Source organism: Neodiprion virginianus, chromosome 7, assembly GCF_021901495.1.
Source record: "Neodiprion virginianus isolate iyNeoVirg1 chromosome 7, iyNeoVirg1.1, whole genome shotgun sequence".
NCBI classification, from domain to species: domain Eukaryota; kingdom Metazoa; phylum Arthropoda; class Insecta; order Hymenoptera; family Diprionidae; genus Neodiprion; species Neodiprion virginianus.
The window spans coordinates 22,711,866-22,726,751 of NC_060883.1; the positions used below are offsets into that span (position 1 = coordinate 22,711,866).

At 37.0% G+C, this 14,886-nt stretch overlaps 1 protein-coding gene across 6 annotated transcripts in view; it reads left to right on the forward strand.

The window, feature by feature from the left end:
* The window catches only part of LOC124309545 (alpha-taxilin), a 64,367-nt gene extending 51,845 nt beyond the window's left edge, over positions 1–12,522 (forward strand). Inside the window, exons 1-6 of one of the 6 annotated variants that reach the window (XM_046773249.1) lie at positions 7,270–7,288; positions 9,303–9,373; positions 9,966–10,619; positions 10,730–10,888; positions 10,981–11,784; positions 11,929–12,522. In XM_046773249.1, coding sequence (XP_046629205.1) covers positions 9,314–9,373; positions 9,966–10,619; positions 10,730–10,888; positions 10,981–11,784; positions 11,929–11,952 — 1,701 coding nt within the window. In that variant the 5' untranslated portion in view covers positions 7,270–7,288; positions 9,303–9,313 and the 3' untranslated portion in view covers positions 11,953–12,522. The other 5 variants (XM_046773248.1, XM_046773251.1, XM_046773250.1 and 2 more) reach the window with 5 other exon arrangements.
* The last annotated feature ends 2,364 nt before the right edge of the window (positions 12,523–14,886 follow it).

Here is a 14,886-nt window from a genome sequence, read left to right on the forward strand (position 1 = left end):
ATTTTTGTTTCTTACGGCGAAGTGTTATTGGCATTTGAGCTGTTATTTTAGGCAGATTAAAGTACCAAATCATTGTCATATTGATGAAACGTTCGAAACAGAGAAAATTGGTAAATTTTTGGATAAAAAATAGTTTTTATGGCTATTTGCAGGCGTAGTAAAATTTGAAAAAAAATAACGTGTCATTCTATAGATCGTAACACGTAACATGACGTTTTTGATTTTTCATCGTACTTTACGCAGCGGTTTGGGATAAAATCTGAGTCAGAAAATGCAATTTTCGTCGTAAGCGATATTTTTAGATCGAAATATCTCAAAATACTGAAGTGATGGTAAAAAACAGGCAATGCAGTCGTATTTAATGCCAAATAGATCGACTCATTCATTTATCAATGTTTCGAGCAAATATTTGCAAAGCTGTGTTATTTTTACGGTGATTTAAAATGTCGTTGAAATTATTTTGCAACGTACGGTAAATATTTTTTAAACAGAACCGTTTGAAAATTTTAAAGTTTCTTGATCCCTTGGTGAAGAGGAAAGAGAAAAAAAAGGCGGTCCATTTTAATGAAGCCAAATACGTATTATAAGCAGAACTTGACAAAAAATTATCGAATTCACTGTTCAGCGAATCGTCCGAAATTGAGCAATGCGTTGTAGAAAAAAAAAAAAAACTTGAATTATTATGTAATACTGTGACAGTCGCTTGAGAAAGAAGCCAATTTGTTTTTTCTCTTTTTTTTAAACTCTAATTGTAAGAACAGAAAAAAAGAATTTCGGCGAATTCATGGTTCAAAGTTCAATGTACACATTTTTCGTATTACTATAAAAAAAAAAAAAAAAATCGCAGGCTTGAAATGTATAAAATTGTTATAATACAAAACCGTTTAATTTGTGAAACGATTAAGAAAGTTATTGCCGTACGTTTTTATCGGACGTTGTAAATTTTGCCGTATTTTCGAATATGTACATCGGAATCGGAGTTCAGTATCAGAAGATGACGAAATAACTGAAATATTCGTATTTGCGCGTTATTTTAAATTATATCGAAGAAATTTTTTCATCAGTTGGCAATGAATAACTATATTATATTATTTACGTACACTGTTTATAATTGCATAAGATTGTAAACAATGTAATTTATCTTCAGTTTAATTAAAAATTTTCTAGTCTGCTAATTCTCTTAATCGATATAAATATTCATTTTACATGATATTACCGTTAGTCATGTCTGTAAGATTTCTTTATACTCACATTTTCCGCAAATCTATAATTGCATATCCGTCACAATACGTGACTAATATTTCAACAGTACTTTCATAATACCGCATTGAAATATTACAGTTCAAGTATATCACACAAAATGAATGAACAATCGTTTATGTAACTTCAAGTAAAACCGCATCGTAATTCCGGTTCGAATTATTAGTATTAGTTTTTTATTTATTTATTCTTTTTTCATTTTTTCAAATCTAAACTACTTTGCATATTTGCTATATCAATAATTCTTTAAACATTTTTTGTCGTTCTCGAGTTTATTTTTATCCATCGGAAGCCTTGACTTTGATGCTGAAGTTTTATGGAAAGCTAAGCGCTGATCAACGCGAGCACTTGGAAAAATGCTTTTTCCGTCGGAGGAAAAAAAAAAAAAATCTTGGAAATATGGTGAAATCCGCTCTTAGTTTTATGTTTTCAATTAAGTCGTTTAAAACTGGCATCTTTAAAGTAGAAAATTGACTAGACGAACACGGAAAAGAATTATAGCTAATCGGGGATTTAGGATGGTGTGCAGGCTTAAGACATCTGTGCATTTATTATGAATCTCGTGTGAAATATCGACGAGGCAACTAAAAGTCAAGTGCAGACTATCGGGATTGATCGCTTAACGGCGGAAATCGATGGGCTGATGACAATTTACATGCTGCAATGGCGGGTGATTCGAGATATTTCGAAAATCGTGTAACTTCTTGTGGATCCTACATGTGAAATTCTTTTTTACCATCTCGCTTGTAGGGTTCAATTTCACAGAGTAGGCTGTACAATTCGACGACTCGTTGATCCGAAATTCGAAATGCAAACACAGTTTATAACCACGTTGAGCTCACTGTAACGTGAGAATGCATGGAAGTCACGCGCTCTCGCAGGTCGTTTTCCATTCTAAATCAGCGTGCAAGACGTTTAAAAACACGGCACGAAATTTGCAGGCACGGGAATTTCAAATGATTTGCAAATATCGAGAAGCGAGTGCCAAGAAATTATCAGGCAAAAATTGAGCGTGAGAAACTTTGCAAAGAACGATAGTTTTAACGTACTGTCAAATTTTATGGCGATAAAGAAGAATTTGACAAAAAAAAAAAATTTCAGAGCCTCGTAATCCGTTGCGTCAAACTTTTTCTACGTCTTGTGATTTTTTTTTTTAACACTGCACGCATGATCGTGACAATGATAACAATAATTATTATTATAGGTGCGTGCAACCGGCGCTTATAAAAATTCCATATTCGAATCTGGTCAATATTTACGAATTACGAGCATAGGGGGAAAAGAAGCGACGAAGAGTTGTTGCAGCGAAGAAATTCCCCACGTGTGAAATGTAGGCCGGCCATTTTTAAGGCGCTCGTTCGACTTCGATAATATTGGCTGCATGACGCGCGATGAGTGCATCCATTATGAAGAGTCGTTGACTGACTGAAATAGCGCTCTTTCAAGTATTATTACACATACCCGCCACCTACGACTATAAAAATTGCCGAAAAATATCCACCTTCGTTTTCATCACGCTACTGAAATTAGTCGCATAATTATTTAAACGATTATAATTCATGCGCAGTCTTTCAGACTAGAATTATTACAATAATATACGCCATGTAATGCGAAAAAATTCGGACGAAATTATCTTATCCAGCAGATCAGCAGATATCTAGCCAGGGAGAGTTTTGGATACAGATTCCGTTACCGACACCTTACCTACAATTAGCCAAGACACAAACCCTTTTCTAGAATCTGACGCTTATTCAAACAAGCTATAATCTTGGCAAATTATAACGACGGATGAATAATGATCCGACGATCGGTAAAATCGGTCAGTCAGAGTGGGGATATACCTCCACCCTCGAACATTCTAGAAAAGGGTTTGTGTCTTGGCTAAGAATAAGTGAAGTGCCGGTAACGGAATCTGCATCCAAAACTTTCCTTGTCTCTGTATACTCAGATTATTTTCCTCATTTTTATCTCTATGATATTCGCGATGACGAACTCTCGGAAAGTTAAATTATTTCAAAAATATAAAAATTAGCACGACGAAAAGATATCCTTAGAAAAGCTTATGAAGAATTCTGAACACCTTAACTCATTCGTGCCGGTATTTGAACGATGGGCTTATTATTTCGACGCTCCAGTCTTTTATTCCCGCATCGGTTGTACAATAATTATAATATATCGCGTATTTGGATCGCACGTGCGTTCCAAAATGGTATATAAACACCAACTTGTGTTGTTATTATTTTTTAACCCTAGCTCAAACCTCCAGACTCCCAAAGCCACGAAACTCTCGCAGCGTCTGGTCAACAGTCTGAGACTGAGATATTGCCACTTGAAATATGATGTTCCTCGATCGATTTATCGCCCTCACGTCCTATTTACTCTTATAGATCCGCGTGATGAACTTTCGCGATCCGAAAAATTCTCATCCATCGTCAGTTACTTCGGACTGTTTTTTCCGGAGCTTCGTAAAGAGATATCCTTTCACTGAAGTGGCATATTCGGTTGTTTGTTGTTTCTTTTTTCTTTCTAGGGTAACTCGTTTCATCCGAGTCAAGGCTCCGTGGTTGAAAAATTGGGGTACGGCACTTTGACTTGGTCCATTTCTCTCAAAGAGCGAAACCCTGCCGATCAATGTTATCCCAAGACTGGCGTTAGGTTCACGGTTCTTTTTCACGGGGGTAGAAAACACGGTCGAATGCTCTATGGGGTTGTGTTCTTCTTAGCGATTTTTCTTGTTCTCCTTCCCTCCAGGTCATCGATCTGTGTACTCCAACGAAAGAAATTTAAACTTGCTCTTACTGGTGTGCGCATTCCTTGAAAACTATATTCATATTATTTACAACCATATAGTTACAGTTCTGGATAAAAAGTTTAAAATTACTTTTACAGCTGTCGTATCGACGTAATCTGGATGAACATCGATGGTCAAGATCTTATCTAACCGATGAAAATATTTTGGCGTAGTAGAAAACCAACGAAACAGATTTGAATTACTCTCGCAGGTAGATTCTCGGGTGAAATAAATAAATTCTTCATCCCTCCCTCTTTTTTTTTTTTTTTTTTCTTTATTCATCTCGACGTGCAGCTAACGCCGGATGCATCGTGATGAACGTGTTTGAAATTTGTAGAATGTTTACACCTTATTTTACTCTTACTATCGGTTCGCGGAATGGTATAAAAAGACTCGCGTTTATATGTATGTATAATGTATATTCGAATTCGGTGTATGTAACAAACGCGGTACAACGTATGGTGTAAATGATTATTACACACAATAGAATACCATACACGTAAAATATAAATATATACGTGCAGTGCTCGCTGTGATTATCGGGACGTTTCGACGCGCCGTCGCGACGGTTATAAAAATTTATAAGGCGCCCCGATATCCTTCGCGCTAAATTTGTAATGTTAATTCTCCGATTGACTGTCGATTGGTTTATTTGCGTTTTAATGATTTTCGCGCCGCCGCGTGTGTGGTTTTTTGCATACATCGAATAATTTATATCGTCAGGAATGCATCTTACATCCGTAATTTTTAAACATTGTAGTTTATCAATTTCATTGCTGTTATTTGTTTGCTAATTTACTTCTGTTAAAAGAAGATGCGATACAGCTTGGACGGTCTATAATCATATCTATTTCGATCTCTATTTAGAGTTTTTTTCATTTTTTACACAAAATGAAAACACTTGGATCAATTTCAGTTTGAGGGCTTTAATATTAATAGTTTTAATAACGTGTGTTGTTCGCAATTTATATTCGCCATTCCGCCATATCGTTATTAATTTTACTATAAAAATTCGAAAACGTTCCTGAAACTATAAACGATAAAGCCGTGAAACTCAAATTGCTCCGAGTGTTTTCATTTTGTTGAAAAAAAAAAAAAAAAAAAAAAAAAACTCCTACAAACATCCAATTTGCACCCCCTCCCGTGATTGAATTCTACCCCTAAACTAATTCAATTTGTTATACACCGACTATAAACGTTTCAGCGGGTCAATAAATTCTCCATGGGTATAATTCACAACTCGACTACGACAAGTACTGTAGATCATTCAGGATTTGAATTTACGTACACGCAATACCATATGAATTCACATCGCGAATTCGATCGTCATCCTGTTGTCACCTGTACAAAAATATTTGTTATTCTTTGTAATTATGGCATGAATGATCGCCGATCGTAACGTTGACGAGACTTGAAATCGTATGTACAGCTACGAGCTCTTCGCAAGTTGTTGACCCCTGAGTGAATACTTGAGGTGGGGTGAGCGAAAAAGCACAAATCTCGATCAAAGTCATGATCGTTTTACCGCAATTTGAGTTGCAATATTTTTACTGCCGAATGTTCGCATCTTTAATTGTTTTCTGCGATTTTCTTCACATAAGCGCGGAGAATTTAAAGACAATTTGCAACAGAGACGGTTTTTTCAATAAGTTTTCTACCTACTTTGGAAATGATGAAAAAACGTACGCAACTTTCGTTGTGGAAAAAAAAAAAAAAAACTCCCGATTGCCAATTCGAAGATTATGTATTTATAATGTATAATAAATGATGATAAATATAATATAAGTATTCCTGGCTGAACGTCTTTTATGGGTTCTTTATAAACATACAATTGCCGACGTCGCGAACGATGACGAAATAAATTTCAATATCTCAATCGTACGGGATATTGCATACCAATCAAATAACGTAATATGCTAATCACGTGTCAACTAATTGTAAGTGTTCACGTATGTATAATATATGCATTATATACCTATTTCCATCCTTCCTGTAACCAATACCGATGTTGGAAAATAATAACCGAGGAGTTCTCAACCGTAGCGGAAAGACATTTGTGATAAGTTGTTTTTTTTTTCTTTGTTTGTTTCTCCATTCATTAGCCCTTTGAGTCATAGAGTGGTAAGTAATATTCTTGTCACCTAATTTTATATACATTTTTTGTATATTCAGACAACTTTGAAAACATATTTCTTTGCAGTTATTTGCTTTTTCTGATAGTATACTAACAGGTTTTCAATACTCGGGAGTAATTGTTGCGATATAATGTAAATTGTCGTTGTTAGAAACAAATTGTAAGTGATTGAAACGGATCGTGAAAATTGAAGGAATACTTCATTTCCGAGAAAGATACCCCTCTACACGTATACATGTTTTACCGTACACAAGTTATGAGTTTTCGAGGTCGCTGATTACGAATCTGTAATCGGATTTTGAAAATCAAAGGTTGCGGGTGCGATACAGCGGTCGTAAAATTTCGAATCCGGAGGAAAAACTCGCAACTTTTGAGATTCGTAATCAGGGAGCTCAAAAACCATAGAATACCATCTTATTAATAATGTCGCCCGGACTTTCAATCCTGATTTTCTGCAAGAAAAAATCGCTTAATTATTTTGAAAAATGTACAAATTTCGATTATTACTTTTTTAAGCCTGTAACAAATGAAATTTCAGCGACACATGTTGTTGGCAAACATGGCATAACATAATGCCATAGAATTTTGCTAAATTTTATACCACTCAACGTTGGGTGGGCTTGAGATATTTCTGACACGTGCTAAAACGCGTCGATGATAAGTGCGCAATGAAAACTTCATTATTCAATAATATCATTTGTGAATAGCGATGTGATAAATAAAATTACAGGTATAAAAATGGCACGCGGAATTCGATTCGTTTATTTCTCTTCGTCTAAACTATTTATTCTCCGTCACTATATATATATATAATATCAATACTGAGCAATACAACAAATCGAATAAAATACAATTCGCACAGTAATGTTAATTTTTTTTTTTTCTCTTACACCTAAATAATCGAGCATCCGTTATAAGATGATGATGCACTGATCTAAGGTGACGACTATTCTCCATTTGTGTGTGTATTTCGTTTTCGCCGGTGAGATCGAGTCCGACTATCTCATACACACTCACCGCGGGGTTTCAGCTTCTACGATTCTAACTTTAGAAATATACCGAAAATAAACCACTGTCTTTGGCCTCCACCTCTGCAGCGGACCGTATGTATAACAACGATCGCCGGCGGTTAACTTACAGTGGCAAACGTGCTTTTCCACCAATTTCCTCCATTTTAGTTTCATCTGCGACGTATAACAATTATCACCGTATTACACGGCGATCGTGTTTTTAACTAAAATCGCGTCGCTGTTCAGTTCGGTTCGCGGGGGCGGGTTGTAATAAAATTACAACACGTATCGTGTGAATTACAATAAATGCCGGTGACAATTTGTCGAACGATCCTATGCAGTGTCACGCTTTGATCGTTCTATCACGCTCAGCGGAAAAATTTTTTTCTTTCTGCAAATAAATCGCGTGACGACTGCTGATTTTTTTTTTTTTTTTATCTTTCTTCAAGAACACTTCCTTTTTCTCTTTTTGGCGAGTGTATGCGGGATTTGAAAAAAAATCCCCGATTGTACATGGGACGCATTTAAATATCAATATTTTGTACGTATTAATGGGCTGGAACACCAGCGTGTCTATTATATGGTTTTGTATACTTTCATATTTTGGCAGATGAATAAAAAAAAAAAGAAAAAGAAAAGATTTGCCTCTTAGAAAAATTGTCACGAAGAGACACGAGGTAGAATTCTCAAGTGTATATATATATAACACGTTCTTTGTCTGATCAATAAATCGATTGTTGTTTGTGAAGTTTTAAGCTTCGCAGAATCGGCAATTATTTCGCCAAAGATAGAAAAAAAAATATAAGGAAAACTTGTATCGTTTCATCATTATTATGACCGTTAATTCTTCGAACAAAGTGTTGCTTATCGTCGAATATTTATTGTACTCATCGTCTTAATGTTTCAATACGGGGAGATGAATGTGGTTCAGAGTCTTCTCTCGAAATATTGAATTTCTGGTAGTCGAAGATTACGAGGGCATTAATTTCTAACTCTTGTTTTCACATCGTGGGATCTTTTTTCAGAATTGAGTATAGGATCGATTATATTTTGTAAAGAGTTTTTTTTTTAATTTACATCATAAATCGTTTACAGTACTTTAATCGTATTAGGCAAAAAAATTATTGTATCATCTAATAAATAGTATAATTCGATATCTCTTCCTCAGGTTGTCCTCGATAAACTGTAAACTTTAACCTCGGTTTTAGGAAATTTTCTGGGCTTATTACTGACATCAGTTGCGTCAACGATAAGCAAACGTACGAAGAATTTGGCTGCGAAAAAAACCCATTTATATTTTTTCCTGAATCGTAATTACGATTACGAAATATTGATATAAATGAAGACTTGATTTGACAGGCAATATTTCGTCCGGACGATGTAATTTTCAAGCTAAACGATGTAAAATTCTAACCGATGCTTCACGGGATAAATATCACGTAAATGTCGAAAAAATTTCTGAAGGCTTTCTTGTATTTTGTTTAATAATTGCAGAAGTTATTGATCATTAGCACCGTAAAGTTTCGTGCAATCTTTCTTACACCACTGCACATTTTTGTTAATTTTTTTTTTCTGGAATACAGTTTATCCTTTGCTCCTTTACTTCTACAAGTTCAATAGCATCGCATTCGATATTCCCGCCTCGCGCAGATTCAAGTGCATCGGTATATCGATAGTTCGACAGATCGATTATCGAATCTCAAATTCTTTCGAGAGTCGATCGCCGGCTGTGACGTCATATTAGCGTTGTGAAATTATTTGATATCTTTCCAAAACCGCTGCGTGTTTCTTCAGAATTTATTTTTCATCTCGCTTCTCTAGTTCTTCAAGCTCAAAAGCATCGCATTCGAAATTCCCGCCTCGCGCAAATTCCAGCGCGCCGATATATCGATAGATCGACTCTCGAATCTCGAATTCGTTCGAGACTCGATTGCCGGCTGTGACGTCGTGTTTGTTTTCACGGCGGCGGCGGCAGGAACAATTTGTCGTACGTTTGGATGTTTGATCGTTAAAATCGGGCTGCTCCTAAACTTTGCGAATGTGATTAATTTTTTTATTTTACGTTAACGATTTTTAACAGCCTTAAACAGAGTCACGTTGTTCACAGATGTTTGGATAATGGATAACAAGATAACTGAAATCGAGACCCCCGAGGTACCCAAGAAAGAAAACGAAGTAGTAAGTCATTTCACCAGCTTCATTTTCACCCACTCAATTATCCCAACCTAGAAATCGTATAACCTGAAACCCGAGACGTTAATATACCAATTGTTTTTCATACCGAATCATCATTCGTCAATCGTAAATCCTTCTCCGATCGGATTCCCCTCGACACTTCTAAATTCCACTTTGTTGAAAAATTCACCTCTCATCGCTATCGTTCATCGTGTTTCGGAGATTAAATTCACAGTGTCAAGCTTTTGTCAAACACTCTAAAACGAGAAGATCCTTAAGGAATATGATATGTCAGGTAGAAAAATACAGAACTGTCAGAGATTTTAGACTTGATATCGGGAAATTTTCTTACCAACGATGAGAAGAGAAAAGCTGCCAAAGATCTCGCTACGTTAAGTTCGGTATGATATATTGCTTATCGTACACACCGTTTCCAAAATACGTTAAATGGGTTGACCGAAAAAGCTGTGTCAAGTCCGGCGCTCAAAGTATTGACCGACTCCTAGAAACGACATTCTTTGCTCATAAAATCCAGCTCTCACTTCAAATCGAGCTGAACCAATAAATCTCACATTATGTTTAAACATCTTTACAGTGTAAGCCGGTTGAACAAACTAAGGAGAGAAAAAATATGAAGGAAGAGAAGGCGAGAAAAAAGGACGACAAGAGCGTGGAGCAAGTTTTGAAGGCGTTGAGCAGTTTGGATACGGCTGAGGAAAAATTGGCAGCGATGTGTAAAAAATATTCCGACATTGTGGACGACAATCGAAAGCTCCAGTTGGCGTTGAAACAGGCTGAGAAAAAGGTGGTGGTGGTACAACGCGAGAAGGAACAGTTTCAGAGCGAGCACAGCAAGGCTATACTGACTCGAAGTAGGCTCGAAAGTTTGTGCAGAGAATTGCAGAGGCAGAACAAGGCGGTCAAAGACGAAAGTTTGCTTAAGATCAGGGAGGAGGAAGAAAAGCGAAAAGAAGTATCTGCCAAGTTTCAAAGCACATTGTCGGAGATAACTGCCTTGATGAGCCAGAATAATGAGAAGAATACAAAACTACACGAAGACAATTTGGAGATGACAAAAAAGTTCAAGTCTGTTTGCGAACAGTACGAAATTCGCGAACAACAGGTTGAAAAAATGCAGCAGCAGATGAAACTCGAGGCCCAATTGGCAGAGGCTAAGTTAGCCAAGGCTAAAATGGAGATGGCTGCTGAGAAGGAAGTACTACTCAAAGAGAAACAACAGCTTTTACTCGTAAGAAGATCGTATAATATTGTCCAAGCTTACAATAAACGTTTAGACTTTTCATTTTTTCTATCTCTCGTTCATGCATTAAGTATTAATTATATCTGTTATTATCGCAGAACCTAACCGAGTACCAAGTCAGGATACGAGAACATCAGGCAACGGAGGTCGGCCTGAGAGGGCAGATTAGTATGTACACAGACAAGTACGACGAGTTCCAAAATGCTCTGACTAAAAGTAACGAAGTGTTTGGCGGATTCAAAGACGAAATGGAGAAGGTGAGACTCTCGTTCACCGGTCATGAGAATTCACGAATTGTAAAACTTCTGTTCTTAAAAGTGAAGCTTACGAATAGTCTTTGAATCCCTAGATGTCGAAGAAAATATTGAAGCTGGAGAAGGAGACGAGTTCGTGGAAACAGCGCTGGGAAAATAGTCACGCGGCGCTTCTTGAGATGGCGGCCGACAAGCAGCAAAGGGATGCGGAGTTAGCAACTACGAGTAGAAAGCTGGCGCAGCTCCAGCAGCTTTGCAGAGCTCTCCAGGGTGAGAGAGCTTCGCTGTTGGCGCAGTTGAGGGGAAAGGACGTGGCGAATGCGGGTCCGGAAGCGACGGACGAAGCTGTGAACGAGGAGAGCATCAAATCCATAAAGCAGGTTGACGATATATCGAAGGACTGTCAACAGTTGAAAGAGAATCTCGTACAGCTGCAAGGCTCCCTGGCAGAGGCTATAAAGAAAGAAGAAGAAGAGAAGCTGCAAAAGGCTGACGAGGAAGAAGCGCAGCGCCAGAAATCGGAGCCGGAAGAACGACAGGAAATGGTGATACTAAATGCAAACGTTGAACATTCGACGGAGCGGAAGTCCGAGATAAAAGACGAGGCACAGTTGAAAAACATTGACGAAAACGTTGCAGCGTCGAATCCTATGGAAGTCAAGTCAGACGAACCTAAAGCGGAAAATAACGAAACGAACGGCGGATCTACGATCAGTGAGGAACCGCCTCGTGAGATAAACGGAGAAAACGATTCGGCGATCGCTGTAATCGATTCAGTGACGGATAAAAATGCCAGTATTGAAAAGAAGGTCGAACAAACGGTTGAAGTTTCCTGTCCCGCGTTAAAGGACGAAGATAAATCAGTCGAATCTGCCTGCCCAGGAACGAAGAAAGGAAAGGTACGCAAAGTCGAAAACTCTTTGCCAATTTTGTCGTAAAATTACATCAAGAATGAGGAATTGTTTGTATGAGAATAAAAAATTTTAGTTTTTTTTGCATCGAACAGAGATTTATTTTCTGTTTTGTCTTGAAATCTGTTTCAGGACGGTAAAAAGAAAAAGAAATAGGTATCGGCGGGCCGCGGAATTTCGATTATTTTCAACGTCATCGACGAGAAGAATCTGCCCTATAGTTATACGCGTACATAAATATAGTTATTAGCAACAACACACGACCTACGAATCAATACGGATCAACAATGCGTAAATTATGACGAAATCTTCACTTTCTTTATACCGCACGTAGTATGCATTACAAACATCGAGCAGATATTTATTTAAAATAATTATATACGACACGTAGTTATTAACGAATGATTTTTGTGCCTTCGAATAATCATGCTCTACCAATGTATAATGTAATAATTTTTCAATTGTAAATTAGGTACACCTAGGCACCTTAGCCTTTTATATGTATACAAAGAAAAGTGTATGAGCTGAAAAAAACAAAAACAAAACGGGAATAACTTTTCTTACGACCTGTCAGTTCGAGTTAATCGATTTTCGAAACGGCGCTGAAACGTGATCAACAAGCAAAATTCCTCAGTTTTCGTTGAATCCCCGTTTTGATCGCTCTAAAATCGTTGTAACAACTCTTACTCGTTGCAACGGTGTAAATACAAACCCTCGTAAAATCTTTATATATCTTTCGTATTTGTATTGGAAATTAAGACGGCCCTGTCACAGAGCTTTTATTACATTAGGCTAGCCTGCCAATCCGTTAAAATTAGAAGACGAGCAAAGAAAAAATAAGTTGTGAGAAGATTTTTTTCTTCAGATAAACTTTTTACTTTTGCAACGTTCAAAACGCAATTGTCATACTCTGACGTAATTGTCACGGGATGAGAAGACGAGACACACACACACAAAAACCCGCACAATTGCATAAGTGCATAGTCTCCGGGGTTTTTTTTTTTTTTTGTTTTTTTTTTTTAATTCTCTTTCTCTTTTCAACAAAACAACGACGCATCACACCGAATAACATCTCTGGGTTTCTCCAGCTCTCTTATTGCAGATGTGATTCTGCATCGATTGCTAATCCTACTTGTTATTCAGCTCTTTCTCTCAGGGCCGTAATTCGTGGAGTATGAATTAGCAATTTTGTTTTCGTACATCAATAATATGGTGGAGAAAAAAAAAAAAATATGAAAGCACATACCGTTTGCGTTGAATCGTTCGATTGACTTGGGTCGAAAACCGGATTTCAATTTTTATCGGGATCGATTAGCATAAAAAGTCAACGACCCAAGTGCATGTCGTATAAAAACTTGACCCTTATATGAAAATTTTTTATCTCTTACCTGGACCGTTATCTTCCAGACGAAATTTCTTTTACAGATCTGATGCATATGAAATAAAAAATCAAGTTTCGGGCGTGCGATTAATCCGACTTCACCCCGGTATTAACTCTGGCACAACGTAAATTGCATTAGAACTGTGACCATGAGTGTTGACATGTGTGCGAGTCCAACGATCCTCAAGGCAAAAAAGTACCCAAGTGGTGGTGAATGGAAATTATTTATCAGCCTTGGCTGCTGCCCAGAGGCTCGGTTACATTTCTACCTGCATGTCTCGATTGACCCAAAATTCAAAATTATAGCATACCGAGACAGTTTCCAACTTTTTCTCAAACTTGTTCCGTTTCTCTATCGCACGTAACAACCTTTACCTCGTTTCTCATTAGTTCCGAAAAAAAAATTTTGCAATAATTTTTCCATTAACATTCTGTAAACTCTCAATTTACAGACACCGTACAATTTATAAATTCTATTAAACTTTTCGTACTTGCCATCTCTTCACATTTTAAGTGCAACGAAGCACGCACAAGTTCATTACTAGGTACATACGATATGACCGATTTTGTAACATCGGTAAAGGTAATTGAATATTTTCTATACGCGCGGTTATTTCGAGATAATGTAAACTAATGAATAATTAATATGCTGTCTTTTTTTTTCAAATAAGAAAGGATGTTAAGTGCAGATTTTTTATTAGGAATTTACCCGGACAAATATTTCATTTCATTCCAAATCAGTCTTAAAAAAATTGTCCATTTTAGGAGCATGAATTTTTCGAGATTTTGCATTGTGTTGGCGAATACAGATATCCAAAAAAAAACAAATGTAATATCGTGTGAATTATTCGCAGAGTTTGTAATTGGCTGAAGGCGTGTGACACAACAGTCGATAAAACGTGGGTATATATACAGTATAATTTACGTCGCATTGTCGCATGTATGAAACACCGCCCACCTAATCGTAAGAAGAGGTGTAACTTTCATCGCAAGATAAAAGTGGGAAAAAACTGTTGAACCATTGCAAACTGCGTAAGAATCGATTCACATTAGCCTAGATTTTTGGAAGGACATGTGCAGGTGAGTAAGTAATACCTATACGGATTTACGCGACGAGATGAAAGAATCGAATATGGGGGAATTTGATATTCCAGACGCGAGCGATGCGAGCTCGTTATTTGCCGTCGTTTCCTCAACCATAAACGATTTCATTTCTTACGCGGTCTATGGAATTTCGACAGAATAAATTATACACGCACGATTGCTCAACTCTGACAGTTCAAGCATTGAACAGAACGCTCTTTGCTCTCTGCGTCAAAAATCATCAAACTCTCGACGAATGGGACGCATCATTTTTTGTTTAAGAGCACTTTCTGTCTGCGGGTAAAGAGCCTTTTAATATAGAAACGTTTCGTTAAATTTCGCTGATGTTATAACGACACATCTTGCCAAACAGTGATACTTCGGTCGACAAATTCTGCACACCGTTATTTCGTGCATTTCGTAATTTTCTCACCCACTTGGAAAACATTTTTGTTTTTTTACAAAAACAGGTAACATCTGTGCATTTTTATACATTAAAATTGCAGGTGCGACGCGTTTCTTGTACGTAATTAATATATTCAGTTTGAAGGCAGATCGTACTGCGCTGATTTATACTTTAAAAAAATAAACAAAAAAGAAGCTAAACTAATCAAGTGACTTAACTG